This window comes from Megascapheus bottae, chromosome 16 (genome assembly GCF_031878675.1).
Source record: "Megascapheus bottae isolate mThoBot1 chromosome 16, mThoBot2.hap1, whole genome shotgun sequence".
NCBI lineage: Eukaryota > Metazoa > Chordata > Mammalia > Rodentia > Geomyidae > Megascapheus > Megascapheus bottae.
This window is the reverse complement of record NC_143524.1, coordinates 43,327,931-43,350,227: the sequence shown is the minus strand read 5'-3', so window position 1 is coordinate 43,350,227 and position 22,297 is coordinate 43,327,931. Positions and strand designations below refer to the sequence as shown.

The 22,297-nt window shown below is 42.1% G+C and overlaps 1 protein-coding gene across 2 annotated transcripts in view; it reads left to right on the top strand.

Moving 5' to 3' along the window:
• The window catches only part of Clpb (ClpB family mitochondrial disaggregase), a 137,642-nt gene that overhangs the window by 21,785 nt on the left and 93,560 nt on the right, over positions 1-22,297 (top strand). For both annotated transcript variants that reach the window (XM_090348372.1, XM_090348371.1), the window contains exon 3: positions 6,580-6,666. In XM_090348372.1, the coding sequence (XP_090204498.1) occupies positions 6,580-6,666 (87 nt within the window). The remainder of the gene's footprint in view (positions 1-6,579; positions 6,667-22,297) is intronic.

The following is a 22,297-nucleotide window of genomic DNA, read 5'->3' as shown; positions in this document are numbered from 1 at the left end:
TAAAATTAAAAGGTTCTCTTAGTACCTGCTTAGGCCTATGTCTACAAATGTCTCCAACTTGACTGAAAAACTTCCACATACACACAGGATCCTAGCTCTTTAAAAGACAGACCGATATGGAATATTGCTGAGGGGCCAGAAGCATGGCCTAGTGGCAGAGTGCTTGCCTAACATGCACCAAGCCCTGGGTTTGATTCCTCGGTACCACATATACAGAAAATGCCAGAAGTGATGCTGTGGCTCAAGTAGTAGAGCTCTAGCCTTGAGAAAGCCCAAGGACAGTGCCCAGGCCCCAAGTTCAAGCCCCAGGACTAGCAAAAAAAAAAAATTGCTGAGGGATTGGTGAAGGCATTCATTCAGGCTTGAGCCCTCCCTTGTGCTAGCCATGATGCCATGATGGCCAGGCACTGGGAGCAGAGGCGGTCCTCATTTCTAAAGGGACATGCTGATAGGGAGAGGGGGCGAGGGGCAAGCGAGCTATATGACCACTCTGTCCTTCCAGATTAGCACAAGGGGTCCTGGAGGCAACAGTTCATCTTAGAGAAATTGTAAAAACAGGAAAGTATTTTTTTCTAAAAATGTTTAAGAAAAAAAGAATAATAGTATGGTCATTATAATAAGAACAACAGAATTTCAACCAATGTGGCAGCAAAGTATTCTGGGCAGAAAGTGAAAGTTTAAGTGCCTCAGATTTCCTTTTCTTGATCAGTTGTCATAACTTATCTTGTCTCTGGTCTTTGGCCTGCTCTGTTCTCCTGAATCCCAGTGGAGGGGAAGGGACTGGTTTTTGTTGTTACTGTTTTAGAGTATATGTGTGCTCTGTTCACTAGGGCTTGAAGATAGGTCTTCATTCTCCACCTGTCTCCCCCCCGCCCCAGCTCTCTTTCTCTTTCTCTCTGTTTTTGTTGGTTGTGGTGGGACTTGAACTCTGGGCCTGGCTATTGTCCCTGAGCTCTTCAGCCCAAGGCTAGTGCTCTACCACCTGAGTCACTGCCCTGGCTGGCTTTGAACCGTGATCCTAAGACCTCAGCCTCCTCAGTAGCTAGGACTACAGGCATGAGCCACCAACAACTGACTAATCTTCATTCTCTTGAGGTGTCTTCCCCTGAAAGCTGGCACTCTCCCACTTGAGCTGTACCTCTACTTCTGGCTTTTTGCTAGTTAATTGGAGATAAATCTCATGAATTTTTTCTTAGTGCTGGCTTCATACCTGTCTTCAGATCTGAGCCTCCAGAGTACCAAGGATTACACATGTTGGTCTTTTCCTTTGGTTTGTTCTTCTATGAAAACTTCAACTTTTAGGCTAGGGGCCTTTTCTTGTTCTTTCACTAGCCTTGTTTGTGACGTTAGTGCATTTCTCAGGCACTTGCCATTTTATAATTTCTAGCAGATCTTTGATGTATTATCCTAGTTTACTTTGTCCCATTAAAATGAGGCAAAAGCTAATAGAAAATGACTATTATAATACAGACTCTTTTAATTACACAGTGCTTTATCTCATACCAAATATTTTTATGTGTTTTATCTCATTATTCCTTCATAGTTCTCACTCAGTAAATGGCAGAGCCTATATTTGAACTGAAGTCTTTTCTACCCCATGTCTGCCTAAGTGTTTGGCAAGAGCTGAGATTTAGTCCTGGACTTCTGCTATAGTCTGTCTTGGATTACCCTTGGACCATCTCCAGTTAGTATCACCTACCACCTGCTCTACTAAGCCAGTTCAGTAGGGAAGGCCCTTCTACAGGTCTAGAGTGAACCACCACCACCTGGCCTCTTAGGGTTTTATTGTTTTTCGTTTTGCCAGTCTAGGAGCTTCAACTCAGGGCCTGGGCACTGTCCTTGAGCTTTCTGAAGGCTAGCACTCTACCACTTGAGCCACAGCACCAATTCTGGCTTTTTAAAAAAATTGTAATTAATAGAGAGGTTACAGTTATATTCGCCAGATAGTAGGTGCATTACTTCACACACAATGATACCCCTTCTCGTGTTTTTGTCCCCATTCCCTCCCGATTCCGGCTTTTTCTTTGTGTGTGGTATCAAGGAACTGAACCCAGGGCTTCATGCATGCTAGACAAGCACTCTACCACTAGGCCACACTCCTGGCCCCCTCTTGTTTTTTTTTGAAATAAGATATCTCTGTGTAACCAGGCTTGCCTGCAGGGCCCACCCTCTCCCCAACTCCATACTAGCTCCTGTTCTCTGAGTGGCAACCTGCATTAAGCATTATACTCATCATCTCAGGGATGATGGAATCCTAACCTTTCTAGAGCCACATGGCTCTGTCAGAAGCATTGCTCTTTTTAAAAGAGATTAATTTACTTTCCACATTTTGTCCATTGGTGAGAATCACCAGGGAGTGCAAGGGTGACTTCTTCTGGCTCCAGAGACCCTTTCAGCCACTCTCAGCAGGCAATCACCCCCTAGCTGGCTCAGGACTTTGAAATGACTGCCTGCTGAGCATTCACTTGCAAAACAACAAAATGAAGCAAGGAGACCTAGCTTGTGAAATCTTAACTTTTGGGGCTGCCCTGCACCAAGGGAAAGTAGGGGAGGGACCTACCTAGACCCACAAGAGGAAAAGTTTGATATGGCACTTGTCAACTAAGCTCTGTTCTTGATTTACTAGGCAGGTACACCTACTCCTGACAGTTTTGTGTGCTTTCTCTCATACCTTCCTCTAGGGAGTGACAGAATCTGGGCATCAGGTTCCTTGGAGTTTTTTCTATTTCATGCAGTCTCATAAAGCTGTAAAGAATGATAGTCATTCAAGAGACTGGGCAGGGCCTGAAAGCTCTCACTGGAGTCTCATTGGAGGACATTATGGTTTGCATTCATAAATGCCCACACAGATGGTAGAGTCCTCTCCCTGTATTTTCCATTTTGTTGCAGTCTAAAACTCATGTAAAGCTGACAGAATGTGAGACTTAGTGGATCTGTGAAGAGACTGAAGCTTAGTGAGATGGTTCACCTCCTTAGGTCGTTAGAGTAGTAGGTTACAGGGTTTGATAACTCAAGGCTCCAGGCTCCTGACTGGGCCCTGAATGCTTTCATTTAAATAGTAAGTTGAAAGGAACTGACTCTTAACAGTCCTTTCTCCTAAAAGAAAAACCTGTACTGTACCAAAAAGATTACCCCAGTATAAACATGCTTACAAGAAGATCAAAATTGTTATGATCACAAATTAAGATAGTAATATGACATCTTTTAATACCCCCATTAGAGAGGTGCCTTATCTCTAATTACTCACCAAAAAGCAGGAAGTAGGGCTGTGGTTCAAGTGGTGAAGCACTAGCCTTGAGCAAAAAAACCTCAAGAACATGAAAGGGTATCAATGTTTGTGAAGTTATGCACCTTCTATCTGGTGAATATAATGTAACCCTTCTATTAATCACAATAAAAAAAAAAAAACTCAAGAACAGCACCCAGCCCCAGAACCCATGCAAAAAAGAAAAAGAAGTTGGGTGTTCCTGTGGGTTAATGGATGATCTTCTTATCCTAGCTACTTAGGAGGCTGAGGTCTGAGGATCCAAGTTCCAAGCCAGCCCAAACAGAAAAGTTTGTGAAAGTCTTATCTTTAGTTAACCAGCATAGAGCTAGAAGTGGGGGTATGGCTCAAGTGGTAGAGTACCAGCTGTTAGTGAAAAAGCTAAAAGAAAGCACCTAGGACCTGAGTTCATGCCCCAATACTGGAACCACACACAAACTCAGCACCAGCAAATAAAGAAAAAAAAAATAGGCTGCTGAATATATGTGGTGATACTCAAGTATAGTCACAGTCAGGAAGGTAATGCAAGAGGATTTTGAGGTTAAGTGTAGCCTAGGCTTAATAGACTGCCTCAAACACACACATGCACACACACACACACACACACACACACACACACAAACACTAAAGTAAACAACAAAACAAGGTGGCTACTACTGAGTGTTGGCAAGCAAATGGGTATACAGAAATTCCCCTGTCCTATAATGGGAAAGTCAGTGAATAGCCATCCTAGAATGGGCCCTGAAACTGCTTAGCCCTGTCATGCATACCATCTGACCTGGATATCCTTTTCCTGGAATGTACCTGGCAGAGAGGAGATGCTCAAAAGGTTAGATAGGAAACATGTGAGAAGATGTCCTAAACATTGGGTTTGGTGGCTGGGGAATGGTGCTGCCGAGGCGAATAGCTCTGGGAGAATAGCAAGGAAAAATGTAATACATTATATTGGTCTTTGTTGTGATTTTGCCCCTCCCCCACTATCCCCTTTTAGATCCAGCCTGCTTAAGCTATTAGGTTAATTTTGTAATTCTTTTACCTCAAAAATTTGAATAATAGCTTGACTGCTTTTGGTGAAAGGCTAGGAAAGGATGGCAAAGAGGTTTCCTATTACTAACTTCTTTTACACAGTAGTGGATAATTAGAATATGGGTTGAGGATTTTGAAACTCTTTCAGTGACTCCCCAAAAAGGTTGCTGGAATAGCTCATGTCTTAGATGCAGAATTTGTAGCCTCCTTGCCAAACACCTATCAATGCTTTAGACGGAAATTGTGTTCTAGGGCTTCTTAAGGGCTTTAAAACCCTGGATATTATGTAAAATAAATGTGTGTACTGGGCACTGGAGTTTGGCCTAGTGGTAGAGTACTTGCGTAGCATGCACAAAGACCCAGGTTCTATTCCTCGATACCACATACATTAAAAAAAAAAAAGCTGGAAGTGGTGCTGAGACTCAAGTGGTAGAGCTCTAGCCTTGAGAAAGTCCAAGAACAGTGCTCAGGCCCTGAGCTCAAGCCCAGCACTGGCAAAAAAAAGTGTGCTCCAATGTATTTTTTTGCTCTTACTATATTTTTAAATATAATGAGTTTTTAAAAGGGTTCAGTTCTAAAAGATTGTAAGTGCAATATATCTTGGTTCATGTCATTGTTCTCTGTCTTCTTTCCCCACCCATCTCATCCCTACCCTCAAGTTACATAGTTCAATTTTTATATAGTACACAATTGAACATAAAGACTATATTTGCTAACCTTTCCTCTCATATCCTTTTCTTTTTTTTTTTTTTTTTTTTTTTTGGCCAATCCTGGGCTTGAGCTCAGGGCCTAACCACTGTCCTTGGACTTTTTCAAGGCTAGAGCTCTACTACTTGAGCCTCAGCACCACTTCCAGCTTTTTTCTATGTATGTGGTACCAAGGAATTGAACCTGAGTCTTCATGCATGCTAGACAAGCACTCTACCGCTAGGCCAAACTCCCAGCCTCATATCCTTTTTTGTACAGAATTTGATCATGTTCCCAAAGAGTCCACAGCTCAAAACAGTTTGTGCTTCTGCCTTCCCTCGTCTGGTTTGAGGCCCTGTGCTAGTTGTGCATATATGAGCAGTTGTCTGCTTCTCTACGAACTGTCACCCAGATGGATCTTCCTGGGGGTCACTGGATGTTTCTTCCCTGCCTCACTGTCATTTCCTGTTCCCTTTGCTTTTACTGGTGCCCTTCCTACTTCCTAAACTTCTAAGCACACACAATTCATTCAATCAGAAACTTCTGGGCCGGGAGTTTGGCCTAGTGGTTAAAGTGCTTGCCTAGCATGCACGAAGACCCGGGTTCGATTCCTCGGTACCACATATATAGAAAAAAAAAAAAGCCAGAAGTGGTGCTGAGGCTCAAGTGGTAGCCTTGAGAAAGTCCAAGGACAGTGCTCAGGCCCTGAGCTCAAGCCCAGGACTGGCAAAAAAAAAAAAAAAAAAAGAAACTTCTGATTTTCCGGAGCCTGTTCTGATTTGCTGCTGGACCAACCATCAAAAAAGTGAGCTTTCTCAAGGGTTGTGCTCTAACACTTGAGTCATAGCACTACTTGGGGCTTTTTCTGTGTATGTAGTACCAAGAAATTGAACCCAGGGCTTCGTGCATGCTATGCAAGTACTCCACCGCTAGGCCACACTCAACATCTCTTCATCCAGATTCTTAAGCTTTTGAGCCACAGTATCACATGGTTTATGTGAAAAGAGATTTTTATCTCACAGAAAATTGTCCCCGCATCTGTGACCAGGGGGAAAAAAAAAAAGGTTTTACTCATGAAAAGGTTTTACTGTTATGTAGTAAGGAGGCTCTGGGAAGAAATCTTCCACTTTAGAAGTCAGGTGAAGAGTTTCCTGAATCCTCCCCCCAAATTTCCTCACAGTTCACCATACCTCTTGCAGGACCTTATATACACCTGGTTTTTCCTCAGTGTGAAGAGATGTTCTAAGTCTGTCTCAAACACTTTTTCCTTACCCCTATTATGGGACTAACTCCTCTTGATCATTGCCTCCTCAAAGAGACCTTGCTGCTTCCCTTGTTCATCTGCATCCTGTTGTGAGACCTCATGAGTTGTATATTGCTATGCTGTATTTCCCCCTTAAACTGCCACAGCACTTATCTCAGTCACTGACTGCATCAACAGAGTGATCAAAGATACTGGAATTGGCCATTCAGTTTTCAAAGGTCTGTTTTCAGACTTGTCTAGCCTTCATGTTTGTCAACTGTCATTTCTTCTATGGTTATTTCTACTTATAAGTCTATGATAGGCCATATACTAAGTATATTCCTTTGTCTCTTTTCAGACTGTTGTCAGAAGGTGCAGATGTCAATGCAAGGCACAAACTTGGCTGGACAGCACTGATGGTAGCGGCCATCAGCCGTAATGACGGGTAAGAATCTCTTCCATCCAGGGCTTCCATAGCCAGCTACAGGCTGTGTCCCCTTGCCATCTTTGCATGATTCTTGCTGTATTCTCCAGAGATAGGGAGATGGTTTCAGGTAAGGTGCTCTACCTTGCAAGCTACATTGGCCTGTGTAGTAGATGTGAGGAAAGGAGATATGGCTTTAAATTCCAGCCTCATCATTCATGGCTTTGAGGCCATCGTTGTAGCAACCAAATGTTTGAAAGCCTGTTGTTAATAGTTAAGTGTATGTGTTATTCTATTCTTGTCCATGGTCCTTGTGGTGAAGTCTACAGTCACTCTTCCCAGTGACTCCACTAAGGATGTTTACAAAATTTGGAGGTAATGGTAGAAACTAGGAGAGGTGGGAACTTTCCTTTCTTCCCATTGGAGGCTGTGTTCTTTTCCTTATTCTCCATTCTCTGAGTTGTAGATATTGGGTAATGAACAAAAGTTGTTTACCTTGTGTCAGAAGTTACCACAGCCACCCCACAAAATAAGTATTGTTATGCTCATTTTACAGCTGAGAAAAATTCAGTTTTGGTTGCCTAAAATCAGACAGGTCTTAGAACTTGGCCTGACTATATATCTTACTGCTACTTCCTGATCCCATATCCCAGGCCAGGGCTGGATACTGCCATTCCATCCCAGTGTGTTCTACCCCAGAGTCTGTATCATTCTGAGGGCAGCAGGAAGCAATGAAGGGTACATTGATTCTAGCTATGATTAAGTACAAATAAAGTACTTTCTTTCAAAGAAAGATGGGGCACTTAAGTAATACTGCTGGAATTGATCGTTGGAAATCCCATTTTATTTCTTTGATCAAGCATTTTTATCTGCAGTAAGGATTTTATCTGCAGTACTGGTTACTTTGGAAATGTGGAAGGGTTCTGAATGTGGAGGACAGTCATGAAACTGCATTTTAGAGTAGTGCAGGAAGTGGTCTGCTTCAAATTGGCTAGGAGACTTAGCAGCTGTCCTCAATAGGTTTACATGTGCTCTTTTATCATGAACTTGTTTTCAGTCACTCAATTTTTTTTGCTATCATTAACTCCAAGCACTTATTCTTAGGTCTGTTATTGTTTTATCTATATTGAGGCTTGATACTCAGGACCTTGTACTCTTGCTCAATTTTCTTATTCATGGCTGGTACTCTACCACTTTCACCATGTTCTAGTCTAGCATTTGCTGGTTTACTGGAGTCTCTTGGACTTTTGTACCTGAGCTGGCTTCAATCTGCAATCTTCTAGGTTTCAGTCTCTTGAAATGCTAGGATTTCAAGTGTGAGCCACCTGCACCAGGCCCAAGCACTTAATCTGATCTTTTGATCATTGAGGTGCCAGGAGTTTGGCCTAGTGGTAGAGTGCTTGCCTAGCATGAACAAAGACCCAGTTTCAATTCCTTGGTACCACATACATAGAAAAAAGCTAGAGCTGTAGCCTTGAGAAAACCCAAGGGAAAAAAAAAAAGAATACAAGTTACACTGGGGAGTAGTACTGTGGTTCAAGGTGGAAGAGGACTAGTATTGAGCTGAAGGGTTCAAGCCCCACAGCATACCAAAAAAAAAAAAAAAAAAGTTTAGCCTGGCGAGGTGGCTCACACCTGTAATCCTAGCTACTCAGGAGGCTGAGATCTGAGGATTGCCCTTCCAAGCCAGCCCAGGCACTAAAGCCCATGAGACTCCAATTAACCATCAGAAAACTGGAAGTGGCGCTGTGGCTAAAGGGAATAAGGCGATAGCCTTGAGCTAAAGAACTCAAGGACAATGCCCAGGCCCAGAGTTCAATTCCCACAACCGACAAAAAAAAAAAAAAAAGATCACTGATTTGGGCTGGAAAGATGGCTTAATGGTAGAGGGCAAGCTTTTTGCCTAGCATGCATAAAGTCCTGGGTTCAATTCCTCAGAACCACATAAACAGAAAAAGCCAGAAGTGGTGCTATGACTCAAGTGGTAGAGTGTTAACCTTAGGCGAAAGAAGCTCAGGAGCAGTGCCAGGTCCTGAATTTATGCCCTAGGACTGGCAAAATAAATAAATAAATTTTAAAAAAGAAAAAGATGTGATCTGCATTGGTTATAGCTTGATGGTAAAGCAATTAAGCAAGGTCTTGGTTTAAACCCTTACTACCGCACAAATACACAAGATTGACACAAACAAGCCTTATGGTTCAGAGTCTGTATTTGGTTTTGATTTTGACCATTAGTTGAATTTCAGAATTTCTTAGACACCTGTTGCACTATGGAAGATTGGTTCCTTATTTCGCCAAGTTACATTAGTGGTGCAAAGAGACATTTTCCATATATGCATATGGTGTGCTCCATCAACTTCACCCTCCTTATCTTTCCTCCACGCCCCCTTTTTTTGCCAGTCTTGGGGCTTGAACTCAGGGCCTGGGCACTGATCTTGAGCTTTCTCAAGGCTGGTACTCTACCACTTGAGTCACTTCCAGCTTTTATGTGTATGTGGTAACCTAGGGCTTCATGTATGCTAGGCAAGCACTCTGCCACTAGGCCAAACTCCTGGCCCCCGCTCTTTTTTTGTGCATATGTGTGTGCTGCTACTGGGGCTTGAACTCAGAGAGCCAAACCTCCACTTCCAGTACTTTGCTGGTTATTTGGAAATATAGACAACATTTGCCTGCCCAGGTTGGCTTTCACCCACATTTCTCAGATCTTAGCCTCTTGATAGCTAGGCATGAACCCACCAGTACCTGGTTTCCTTCCCTACTTTTAAAAACCATCTCAACTGGCCAGGAGTTTGGCCTAGTGGTTATAGTGCTTGCCTAGCATGCACGAAGACCCGGGTTCGATTCCTTGGTACCACATATATAGAAAAAGCCAGAAGTGGTGCTGAGGCTCAAGTGGTAGAGTTCTAGCCTTGAGAAAGTCCAAGGACAGTGCTCAGGCCCTGAGCTCAAGCCCAGGACTGGTTAAAAAAAAAAAAAACCCATCTCAACTAATTTCATTGTCCTGTTTGCATAAGCTTGATCATTGATCCTCCCCTTCCCGCTGATACCTAGCCCCTGAACAGAGCCTGCTTTACTTTTGTCATTTGTTGTTGTTTTGAGTGTATATTAATTGCATCAAGGAGAAATTGCTTGTTTCTTCAAATATTTAGTAAATATTTGTTCTGAGCTAGACTTTATGCTAGTTTTTGGAGAATCAGAGACTTTGGAAGGCTTGTAGTCTAATATGGGAAAGGAATGGAAGTACAGAGTCACAGTGTAGTGCATGGTCAGTGATGTCAAGGCAGAATGGACAGGGTGTTAGTGAAGCAGAGTAGGTGAGGACTCCCATCTGGCAGCAGAATAGATTCTCTGTTCTTTTAGAAAGCAAATAAAAACATATGTGCTGCAGGTTATAAATGGTGAGTTTAATTCTTGATGACTTTGCCAGACATCTTTGTATATCTAAAAACACACACATGCTTATTCACCACTGATACTCCATGCTACCCACCAATATCCTTCCCTATGTGCAGATATTTTCAGTGGGCAGTGGTGAAGGAAATTGTGTTCCTTTCTACATGATATATTTTCAGAGTCCAGACTAAGTAAGAATTAGCACTATTCTTAAGAATACTGTCAGTTAATGATCAGATAGCTACTAGATGTGCTTTTGGGGATACTTTTCTCTGAATCTAATAGGTTGTTGGTTTAACTGATTACTTTGTCTTTAAGGTTATTAACAAGTAAGTGATGTTTGTTGAGCAAAGAGTGTTGGCTCCTGTTTGTTTCCTAGGACTAATTACTGGTTTTTATTTTTTAAGTATTCATTTTGTGACTTCTGCTTCCTACAAATATCTAAGAACAAATTTTTATTGAAAATGGTACTTGGCCAGGTATGGTTGTGCATGCTTATAAAATGCAGCACACAAGAGGCTGAGAAAGAATTGGGACTTTGAGGCCAGCCTAGGCTATCTAATGAGAACCTGTCTCAAAAGGTTGCTCATTGGTGGTTCACATCTATAACCCTAGGAACTAAGGAGGCTGAGTTCTGAGAGTCATGGTTAAAACGAGAGCCAATCCAGGAAGGGAAATCTGAGATTCTGATCTCCAGTAACCACCAAAAAGCTGGAAGTGAAGCTATAGTTCAAGTGGCAGAGTGCTAGCCTTGAGGGAAACAAAAAAAAAAGAAAAGTTAAGGACAATGCCCAGGTCCTAAGTTCAAGTCCCAATATTGGCACTCCCCCACCCCCACCCCCAAAATAGCACACTCTTGAGTTGGATTTTTTTTTGGGGGGGGTGGGGCGGTCATAGGGCTCAAACTCTGGCCTGGGTGCTGTCACTGAGCTCTTCAGCTCAAGACTATCACCCTCCCTTGAGCCAAGCCCCACTTCCTGTTTTCTAGTGGTTAATTAGAGGTAGGAGTCTCAGGTACTTTTGTGCCCAGGCTAGCTTTGAACTGTGATCCTCAGATCTCAGCCTCCTAAGTAGGATTACAGGTGTGAACCACTGCCCGCTGGATTTTTTTTTTTTATATCACAAATCCTTTTGTGATCTTACTGTTTAGCAGGTTCTGTTTATCAGTGATTAAAAAAAAAAGAAAGAAAGAAGGATATTGGCCTGGGTAAGTTGGACTCATTGGAAAGGTGCTATGTGAGTAGTCTTGAAGGATTATCATGTCAATGTCAGCAGATTCTCCATTGTTTTTCTTTATGCTGCATCTTACTTAACAAATCAGTCTCTGAATCCTGCTGTCACAGTGACCAGGCCTAAAATCCCCTTCCTTTGTATTGGGTTGTATTGGGATTGAATGAAGAGAAAGTAGAAGGAAACACCTGTTGATTCAAGGCTGAATCACCCTTGGGCAGCATCTTATCTTGAGAGATACAAAATACAATATTCTTAATCTTTAAAGAATGTAACTTTTTATAGTTGTATTTCTGTATGTATTTATTAACTCATTTTTTTCCTTTATTGCTCTGCATTAAGTATACAGGCAAATTCATCTCTACACATGTTAAAACTATTCCAATCAATTTGCCCCCTCTCCCAGCTTAAAAAAAAATAAGTAGCATTATTTAGTTTCGAATAGGAAATACAGTTCCATAGTAGTAGTAAGTCTTTAAAATATGCATCACAATTTATAATTTACTCCTTGTTTTCCTCTTCCTTTCTTTTCTTTTTTTGTAATACTAGAGTTTCAATGTAGTTCTTACTAGGCAGGAACTCTGCCACTGAGCTACACCTCCTTAAACCCTTTTTTTTTTTTTTTTTTTTTTTTTTGCCAGTCCTGGGCTTGAGCTCAGGGCTTGAGCACTGTCCTTGGACTTTCTCAAGGCTAGAGCTCTACCACTTGAGCCTCAGCAACACTTCTGGCTTTTTTCTATGTGTGTGGTACCAAGGAATTGAACCTGGGTCTTCGTGCATGCTAGGCAAGCACTCTACCACTAGGCCAAACTCCCGGCCCCTTTAAACCCTTTTTTGAGCAGGTTAATTTGGTTCTTTATGCCAGTACTAGGATTTGAATTCAAGACCCTGTACTCATAACTGGTGCTTTGCCATTTAAGCCATCATCACCTCTGCTTCGAGCTTCTGATGTACATGCCTCTGTGTGTGTGTGTGTGTGTGTGTGTGTGGTGTGGTGTGCTCAGATGTTAGCAAGTAGTTAGGATTGTAGACTTGCGCCAAAGCACCCAGCTTTTCCTGTTTGTTTTTGAGGTACGTTTTCGCTTCTCTCCATGCATACACCTGGCCTGTGATCTGCCTATGTTAAACTTCTTTTGGTAGCAAGGATGATAGGTGGGATAATATAGGATAACACCTATTGGTTAAGAAAAGGAGTCTCAAGGGCCAGGAGTCTGGCCTAGTAGTAGAGTGCTGGCCTAGCATGCACGAAGACCTGGGTTTGATTCCTTGGTACCAAATACACAGAAAAAGCCTGAAGTGGTGCTGTGGCTCAAGTGGGAGAGTGCTAGCCTTGAGTTAGCCCAAGGACAGTGCTCAGGCCCTAAGTTCAAGCCTCCCTCCCCCCCCAAAAAAAAGAGTCTCAAACCTTTCTTCCTAGGCTGACCTCAAATCTTGACCGTCACTATTTTAGCTTCTCAAATGGCTAAGATTATATACATGTGAATCACCAGTGCCTGGTTTACTCCCTTATTTCTAAAAGCAGTTTGAAGTGTTTTAAACTAAATACAAATATAAATAATGTAGAGGCAAGTTGAAACTGGATCAAGATCAGAAATATTGGTAAAAGGAAAGCATAATTACATCAGGATTGAACCAGATGTTTTCTTTCCTGAAAGTAGGCTCATTGGTTTTGTAAAATAATAAGAGACTGGAAAAGAGAGGAATGAGAATAATTCTGATTAGAATGTGATATATGCGGGGCCGGGAGTTTGGTCTAGTGGTAGAGTGTTTGCCTAGCATGTTCAAAGACCCAGGTTTGATTCCTCAGTACCACATTCATAGAAAAAAAGCTAGAAGTGGTGCTGTAAAGTTAGAGCTCTAAGTTTGAGAAAGCACAGTGCTCAGGTCCTAAGTTCAAGGCCCAGGACTGGCAAAATAAGTAAGTAAATAAATAAATAAAATGTGATATATGCATGTGCAAAACAACCCTGGTGAAATCAATAAAATGTGATACATGCATGTGTAAAGCAACCCTGGTGAAACCCCATAGTTAATTATAATTAATACATATTAAAAGAATGGCAGATGGAGCCGGGAGTTTGGCCTAGTGGTTAAAGTGCTTGCCTAGCATGCATGAAGACCCGGGTTCGATTCCTCAGTACCACATACATAGAAAAAAAAGCCGGAAGTGGTGCTGAGGCCCAAGTGGTAGAGCTCTAGCCTTGAGAAAGTCCAAGGACAGTGCTCAGGCCCTTAGCTCAAGCCCAGGACTGGCAAAAAAAAAAAAAAAAAAAAAAGAATGGCAGATGAATAAAACAGGCTCTTGTTGGGAGGAAGGGATAGAGAGGATAAATTAGGTCAAGGGGCTTTATTTGCACATATAAAATAAAACAATACAATTTACTAGTGATGAGTTTGATGTGGTACATTATATGCATATATGAAAATATCACAATAAAGCTCTCCTTATACAACTAATATAGGATTATAAATCATGTAATAACAAGGAAGGCATCAGTTACCTGAATTCCAACTAGTTATTAATTATTGTATATTTCCGTTTGTGTTATGATTTTTTTTTTCCAGTCCTGGGCTTGAGCTAAGGGCCTGAGTACTGTCTTTGGACTTTCTCAAGGCTAGAGCTCTACCATTTGAGCCTCAGCACCACTTCTGGCTTTTTTCTATGTATGTGGTTCTGAGGAATCCAACTCAGGTCTTTTTGCATGCTAGGCAAGCACTCTACCACTAGGCCAAACTCCTGGCCCTGTTTTATGATTTTATGTAAATAGTGCTATAAATTAGTCTATAAACTTGATAATTAGTGGTCAAATTTTAACCTAGATTGATATTTCCTGATAAGCAAGGCAAAGAGATAGTTTTGGCCCTGATGTTCTTTATATAATTACACTATGCATCCACCAAGCATTTTTTTTTTTAACTATCTTGAGTTGTATGCTAATATGCTAAGCCATTGGGGGAGTTCAGAGAATAAGTAGTCACAGTCTTTGCCTTAAGAAGCTTACTTCTAATATTTGAGTAATGTGTTAGGCATTGTCTTCACTATCTATTCTACCCAAGATTTACCAGCTTTCTACTAGGATGGTCATTTGGCCAATACTAGTAACAGCTTGGGTATAGTATTGACTCAAGCAGCAGTCATTGGGGTCTGGCCTGTTTTACCAGTGAGCCCTTATAAGCCTCATGCCACAAGGCTCTTGTTTAGCCTGAGTCTGAGTGCCTCATTCTATGGTACACTCTGACCTAGCCTAGCTAAAGGCTAAGCCATGGGGTCCCAGGATGATCACTGTGATTTAGCACAGACTTCCCTGGCTAGTACAAATATATGGAGCCTTTAGCTAAATTCAATTAGTCTTTCTTTAAGAAGGAAAAGAAATCCAATTTTACCAAACATGGACAGACGGTGGAAAGCACTTTGATGTTACAACCTCTCAGTGATGCTTTACTTAGTCACAAGTTCATAAGCGAGAAGGCTTAATTATTTGGGAAAACACAAGATTAAAGCTGGACACAATGACTGGGTATCCATTCTCGGGCAACTTGATTCGAACCCATGCACTCAGTTCGTGTGTGGTGCGAACTTTGATGTGTGCTATGACAAGCTGAAAGTCATGACCCCCTTGGGGAAGCTCCTTCAGAGAGCATTTGCAGGATGTGTAGGCGGAGAGGCAGGGTCTGCCAGCACTGTTTGCTCAACTTTGATGTCCAAACAGCCACAGGCCCCACTATTTGCTCTTTCACTGAGGGATGGGTTGTGGGCCTCCTACCTTTCCCAGTGGACAATAGCCAGCAGTGGAGTGTGACGACTGTTGACCATTCCAGGAGCCTGGTGGACCAGAACAGGCCTTTGGGAGGTGCAGAGCCTGGGAGGCCAAAAGCTGTTTCTAGGACAGCCATTTCTCCAGATGTAGCTTTCCTTAAAGTCCTGGTGATGGTTAGGTGCATGCAGTGGAGATAAAAATAGCCTAATGTGCACTTACCAAGTACTATTCCCCCTGTTCAGTAACCCTAAAGTATTTATATTACAGACATGTGTTTTGACAGGTTATTTTTTTTTGAGGAATTAGAAATTATAAGGACCTAAATCATACTACTTCTCTTCCATACTGCTATTCCCTGATGACAGAGCATATGTCATCATGCTCTATCTGATGACAGAGTATATGTGCAGGGAATAGCAGTATGCAAGAGAAATGGAAAGTACTTTGACAGTTTTTCATAAAGATGAAGCATATACTTATGCAGCCAAGCAATGTTAGCTCCATGAACATACAGATATTTATAGCAGTTTTGTTCATAATTGCCCCAAATTGGCAATAACCCAAGTATTATGAGCTAGCAAGTAAACTGCTAGTTGGTAGTAATTATGGTATATCCATACAATGGAATAATAGTCAGCAGTGAAAAAAAGAACAAACTACTCATACATGGATGGGTCTCAAAGGCCTTATACTCATTTAAACCCAACACAAAAGTCTGTCTACTCTATGCCCCTCATGTTATTCTGGCAGTACTCCAGGGACAGAATTCAGGTTAATGGTTGTGATTGGAAGTAGAAAAGAGATCTAAAGGGATCTTTGGGGCAATAAAGCTATTTTCTGTCTTGATTATGGTGTTTGGTTGCATGATGTATAATGATCAAGTTATATATCTTTAAAAAATGTTTTGGCTGGGAATGTAGCTTAGTGGTAGACTGCTTGCCTAGTACACATAAAGGCCTGGATTCAGTTCCTCAGTACCACATAAACAGAAAAGGCTGGTTCAAGTGATAGAGCACTAGCCTTGAACAAAGAAAAAGAAGCTCAGGGACAGTGCCCAAGCCCTGACTTCAAACCCAGGACTGCCCCCCCCCCCCAAAAAAAAGTTTTCTTGGTACTGGGGCTTAAACTCTCTCCCTTTAGCTTTTACCTCAGGACTGGTATTCTACTAGTTGCACCACTCCTTCACTTCAGCTTTTTGGTGGCTAATTGGAATAAGAGTCTCAGGGACTTTCCTACCTGGGCTGGCTTTGAATTGTAATCTTTAGATTTCTGCCTCCTGAGTAACTTGGATTTACAGGTGTAAGACACTGACACCCAGCAAATGACACATCTTAAAAGGGATGAATTTTGTTGTGTATAAATGATATTTTGATAAACTGATTTTTTTACTGATTTTTTTACAATTTTTCAAAAAGCTATCCTTTAATTTTCATTATTAATTAAAACCATTAGCATACTGAGAACTCATGTGTCAGTTTCTAAATTAATTTGTATTAAAGGTCACTAAGAATGTTTAAACTCTTAGTGGTATCACATCAGAAAGTACTGTATATGGGGCCAAGAGTTTGGCCTAGCAGTAGAGTGCTTGCACAAAACCCTGAGTTCAATTCCTTGATGATCACATAACAGAAAAAGCTGCCATACTGTGGCTCAAGTGGTAAAGCACTGGCCTTGAGAAAGCTCAGGGACAGTAGTGCTAGGCCCTGAGTTCAAACCCCAGGACTGGCAAAAAAACAAAACAAAACAAAAGTACATGTGTTTCATTCTTTAATAGAAAATGAAAATTTATAGATTCACACTATCAGTGATATATTGAAATATTTTCACTAATGATACTGATATATACTGATGCATACTAATATATCAGTATAGAATAATGATAAATAGCAAACTGGTCTTTTATGAGCTCTCAAAGTATATAAGTGTTCACTGTACCAAGGAGAAAGTCTGGGATACCAGACTGGGACTTTGCCTTTCCCCTACTATGCTTGGATTCCTTACCCCTAGGCTGCTGACAGGGAAACCCCTATGTAGATAAATACATACTTCAGGAAGTCAGATCCTAAAAGAAGACCAAGGTATGGGGGCAGTTAGGTTTAAATTTACTTGAGCTTACTAGTTGCATTCATAGCTCCTTCCTCAGAGGATATAGAGCATGCAGGCAAAGCACAAAGCACTAGCGGAACTGTTTGAAATTCCCCACGAGAGTCTGCCTCCCTCCTCCTGCCTTTGCTCTGGAGTGCATTTCATCAGCATCGGAAGAACTGGTTCCCGGCACTGCCTTCCCTGCTTGGCCAGGATCCCTGAGGAACTGAGCTAATGAGTGGATAACACGCATTTGCCAAGGCCTTCCTGGATGTGGTACCTGGGCTTTGTTAATTCTAAAATGCTGCCATCCTTGCCTGAAGAGCATTTAATTCTTTCTCACAGCATTTATTTTTAGCATTTTCTATTTTCTCTCTACCTTACCAAGCTGGCATTAAACCACCCTTGAGCAACTGGAAGCCCTAGCCAGATGGTTGTTCTGTAGGACAAATCCTTTGTCTTTGGGTGCTGCAGCTCCACAGGTGGTTTTGGTGCCCAGAGCCAGTGCTGCCCTTTTAGCTAGACCTGTGGCAGCCTCCCCAAGAGGCTCTCCTTTACTGCTAGCCATCCAGAGACATAGTATATTGGTCAGGTCCTCCTTCGTTTGTTGCTTGAATGTGGACACTTGAAGGAATTTGTCTAGGATGCTACATTAAGACATAGAGCCACTACCCAAGGTCCTCATTATTGGCCTGGCTGATCTCCTGGCTGTAATTGACTGGGTGCCTTTTGTGTACCAGACTTGTGTCATGTTTTTGGCTGCTATAATCCTGAGGGTAATCCAAAAGGGAAGGCCTTAACTATTCCTTTTTACAGATAGGGAAGAGATGCCCAGGGTCATCCACTTAATGAAAGAGGATTTGAAGCTGGAACCCTCAACCCAAAACTCATGTCTTTTTGCTGGACTTCACTGCCTATTGAGGGAAGGGAAGTGAGCATGGCTATGGAAGGGCCAAAGGGATACAGGAACTAGAAATCAGGTCAGTTAATTCTATCTGCTTGCCTGCCTATCTCCCTTCCCTCTCTCCTTTCCCCTTCTCTTCTTTCCTACCTCCTTCATCTTCCTTGCTTCCTTTTCTTCTTAATTTTTTTTAAATTTATTTTTTGAGACATATTGTGTAGTCTAGTTTCAAACTGAGATCCTCTTGTCTCTGCCTCCCAAGTAGCTGAGACTACAGCATGCGTCCCACATGATATCTGGTTTCAATTCAGGCTTTCTTCCTTCTTAAAATTTATTTTTTTTAGCTGGGTACCAATGGCTCATGCCTGCACTCCTAGATACTCAAGAAGCCAAGATTTGAGGATCATAGTTTGAAGCCAGCCCAGGCAGTAAAGTCTATGAGACTCTTTGTCTCCAATAAATAACAAAAAATCTAGAAGTAAAGCTGTGGCTCAAGTGTTAGAATGCTAGCCTGGAGCAAAAGAACTTCAGGAGACAGCACCCAGGTCCTGAGTTCAAGCCCCAGGAACAGCACACATACACACACACGTGCAATTAAGGCTAGGATTTGTTGGGTGCCAGTGGCTCACGTCTGTAATCCTAGCTACTCAGGAGGCTGAGATCTGAGGATCGTGGTTCAAAACCACCCTGGGCATGAAAAGTCTATTAGACTTTTATCTCCAGTTAACCACCAGAAAACCAGAAGTGGCACTGTGACTCAAGTGGTAGAGCGCCCACCTTGAGATGAATAGTTCAGGGACAACACCCAGGCCCAGAGTTCAAGCCCCACGCCCCCCCCACCCCCGACACACACAAACCTCTAGGATTCTATCCATTGGGACATTCTTTCACTTTTCTGTTATTGTCCTCTCTGCCATCTAACAGGAGATGATAAACAGATGACCTCAAAGGGCTGTAGTGAGGTTTCAATGTACAGATACATGTGAAGCATTTAGAACAGTGCTTGGCATATAGCAAACACTTGATGCATGTTTCACTGCTCTTATTACTATGGATATTACTGCTAATTGTGGGTTGCCTCTTTGATAAAGGTGACAGAGTTACCTGTCTCATCAGTGACTCAGAAGTAGTAAGGCTTTGGAGATTCTTTTTTATTCCTTTTTTTTTTTTTAAGCTACACATCTGGGCCTAAAACATGGGACTCCTAAGCATGATGTGGCTGGCTGGCTTTTGTCCCAGGTGGCCATCTGCCCAATTTAGAACAGTGCCCAGTATTTCCCAGCAAGGAAGGTTGGGTGAGGGTTCTGCCTAAGTGCCTGGCATGCCAGCATCATGCCCCCAGAAAAGTGTACAGGGCTTGATGTCTCGTACTGCTGCTGCTATGGCTGATTATCTCTGAGTAACAAAGAATCATTTCTAATCCCATTTGCAATCGTCTTTCATGATAATCCTGTTTTGTAGTAATGATATTCCAATTCCAACATGCACCCGTTTCTAGTTTGGCAGATGCATGCTTCAACCTCAGGCAACCCAAGACATTGCTCCCTCGAAAGTAGTGCCAGCTCATTTGCCTAACAAGACAGTTTCAGGGAACACCCACCTTCACTCCAGTGTTCTGCCCCATCCTTGGGCTCTGTGTTCATCTTTGTCCTCTTAGAGAATGTTGACTGAGGAAGAAGAACATTCAGTGTTCATCCAGTTTAACCCCTGGGACACGCCACACACCTAGCTATTCCCCCCCCCCCTCTCTCTCTCTGTCCCTCCCTCCCTCCCTCCCCCCTTTCCCCACCTTCTCTCCCTCTCTCCCCCCCCACCCCCACTCTCACCCTCTCTTAGTCCAAAACTAGGACTCAAACCTCAAACTTTGTATCTTCAGTATTATCTGACACTTTTGCTCATTGGCTACCGTTCTTTCAACTGAGCCACACCTCCAACCCCATAGGTATTTATATTTAGGGACTGTGGTAGGATCTATATTTGTATCTTTTTTCTTTTTTTTTGGTTGGTGCTCCCCTTGGAACTCAGGGACTTATGCTTGCTAGACAAGTGCTTAACCATGTAAGCCATACTGCTAGCCCTTTTTAGTTAATGTTACATTACAAGACATCTTCTAAACAGCTATGCCATAAGCTGCTTATTTTGATGGAGTTGCCAGGCTGGTGGGACTGTGGTCTAGTAGGTACAGTGAATACATTTTGAGTTTCATCCAGGTATTTGGCTGTCTCGTGACATTTATATGAATAAAGTATGTGGGGAATAATATAGCTAGACCAATAAACGTTGAGTGCCCTGACTTGTTGTTTATGTAGGATTGAACATCAGACTGGAGAAGAGACTCAAGTAGTGAGCCATGGGCTCTTTTCTGTTTAGTAATTATATCACTGATTTTATTGAGGTCATTGATAGATGCCAACCAAATCAGCAGACCAAGCGATGTTTCAAGACATGTGTTAGGTGAAAGAACTGGAGACTAAAGCATTATCTCCATGAGTTATAACAGTGATATTAAATCATGATTTTAAAATGTTTGTAAAAAAGTTTTTAATTTTTTAAAAATTGACAGTGATGAGTATGTAGATCAAAATCTATAGAATCTTGGTTATAATACTTAGTGTTCAGAAGTCCATTCTAGGAACTGCTTTGAGTTAAAGCTTAGTTATCAGTTTCCTTATCTGCAAAATAGGACTAATAATAACATCTACCTCAGCAAAATGTGCTTAACTGCTTAAGCTATGCCCTGTATACATCCTAATTACACAGTATAAGTAGCCAGAACGGTTTTTATTCTTTTTCTCATCATTGTGATTTTTACCCATTCTGAGAGTTAAACCAGCCCTGATATATATTTTGATGACTCATTTGCCCCTAAAGAGCCTACAGGCTAGACCTACAGTATAGTAAGAAGCCCTAACCATCAGCAGGACCACAGGTTTAGTGACCTCATAGTATAAGCCATAGATTGAAAGCCAGGGAAGCAGAATCAAAATTAAGCATATTTACATGTGAAATTGGGATTATCTTGGAGAGCTGTGGTGAATGAACTTGGCTCCTTAGCTGTCTACTTAATATATTATGCTTTCCTTAGCCCAAATTGTGTCACTTTTGTCTAGGTCTACCACTGATTTTGTCCCTTGTCCATCTCAAAGATGCCTTCTTTTATATCAGCTGGTTGCTGTGACCTGCTTTGTTTTAATGGCCCTCTGAGAATACCACTGTCCTGGCATATTATGGGGCCTATGAGATAGAAGAATGATGAACAGTCAGACAAACTGGAACTAATGTGTCTTTGGGGAACATTCACCAGCTTGGATCTTGTGCTTAATGTGTGTATTTGGATAACTTAGGTTATCTTGCTGAGCCTTAGTTTACCCATTTATAAAATGGGACTGTATCTCACTACAAGTAGAAATAATGAATGTAAAGTGTCTAACACACTGCTGATTTATTCTTATTATGGATGATTACTTGATTACTGCCTTTAAAGTAAGCAAATTAGTATCATCATTTGAGGAAAGGAGAGCATATTTTTTGTATAAGTAGTATACATGCTACCTTACCTTATTTTCTAAGAGAAGATAACTTTAAGAAATGTTGTTCTTGCCCTTCGTTCCCCAGCACCTGCCCCATGCCACAGGCCAATTCCTTTGTTCAGGCCACCCAGTCTTCCTGATCAGCCGCTATGCCAGGTTACTGAATGTGCCACAGTTCCGTTGGCTTTCTAGCAAAGCTCTTCAGCTGTGACCTCTTGGTTTCTTTCTTCCTGTCATTGAGGTGTGCACTGGATTGAGAATAGGTCATTCTTTGTCTTCTCTGGCCCCTTATATTCAGCACAGTGACCCTGTGCTTTAACTGTGGGGATGTAGGGGAGGAGTTGGAGTTCGTTTGTGTGAGGATGACCTGGAGCTGGGATCACTGCCCTCTTTGCTTGACCAACTCCAGCTGCTTGCCAGCCGTCTTTGACACGTGCCTGGCTCTGCACCAGCCTCAGCTCACACCACGGGCTTCCCCACTCTTCCCTGAACAATATGGGGACCCCAAGCCCCTGCGGCCACCAAGAGCAGAAAGCCTACCATCAATCAATAAAACTGCTCTCCCATGAGTTGGGATGTGAAAGCAAGAGCTCATTGAGATCAGTGTAGCAAGCCTTCCAACATGCACTCCCACTTCTAATCTAATTACAGCCTGATAAGCAAATTAATTGGCTGTGGCTCTAGAGAGAAATCCTGGATCCCAAGAGCTGCCACTCAGGGACCACCCTCCTGTTCATGTCCTGTCACCTAGGAAG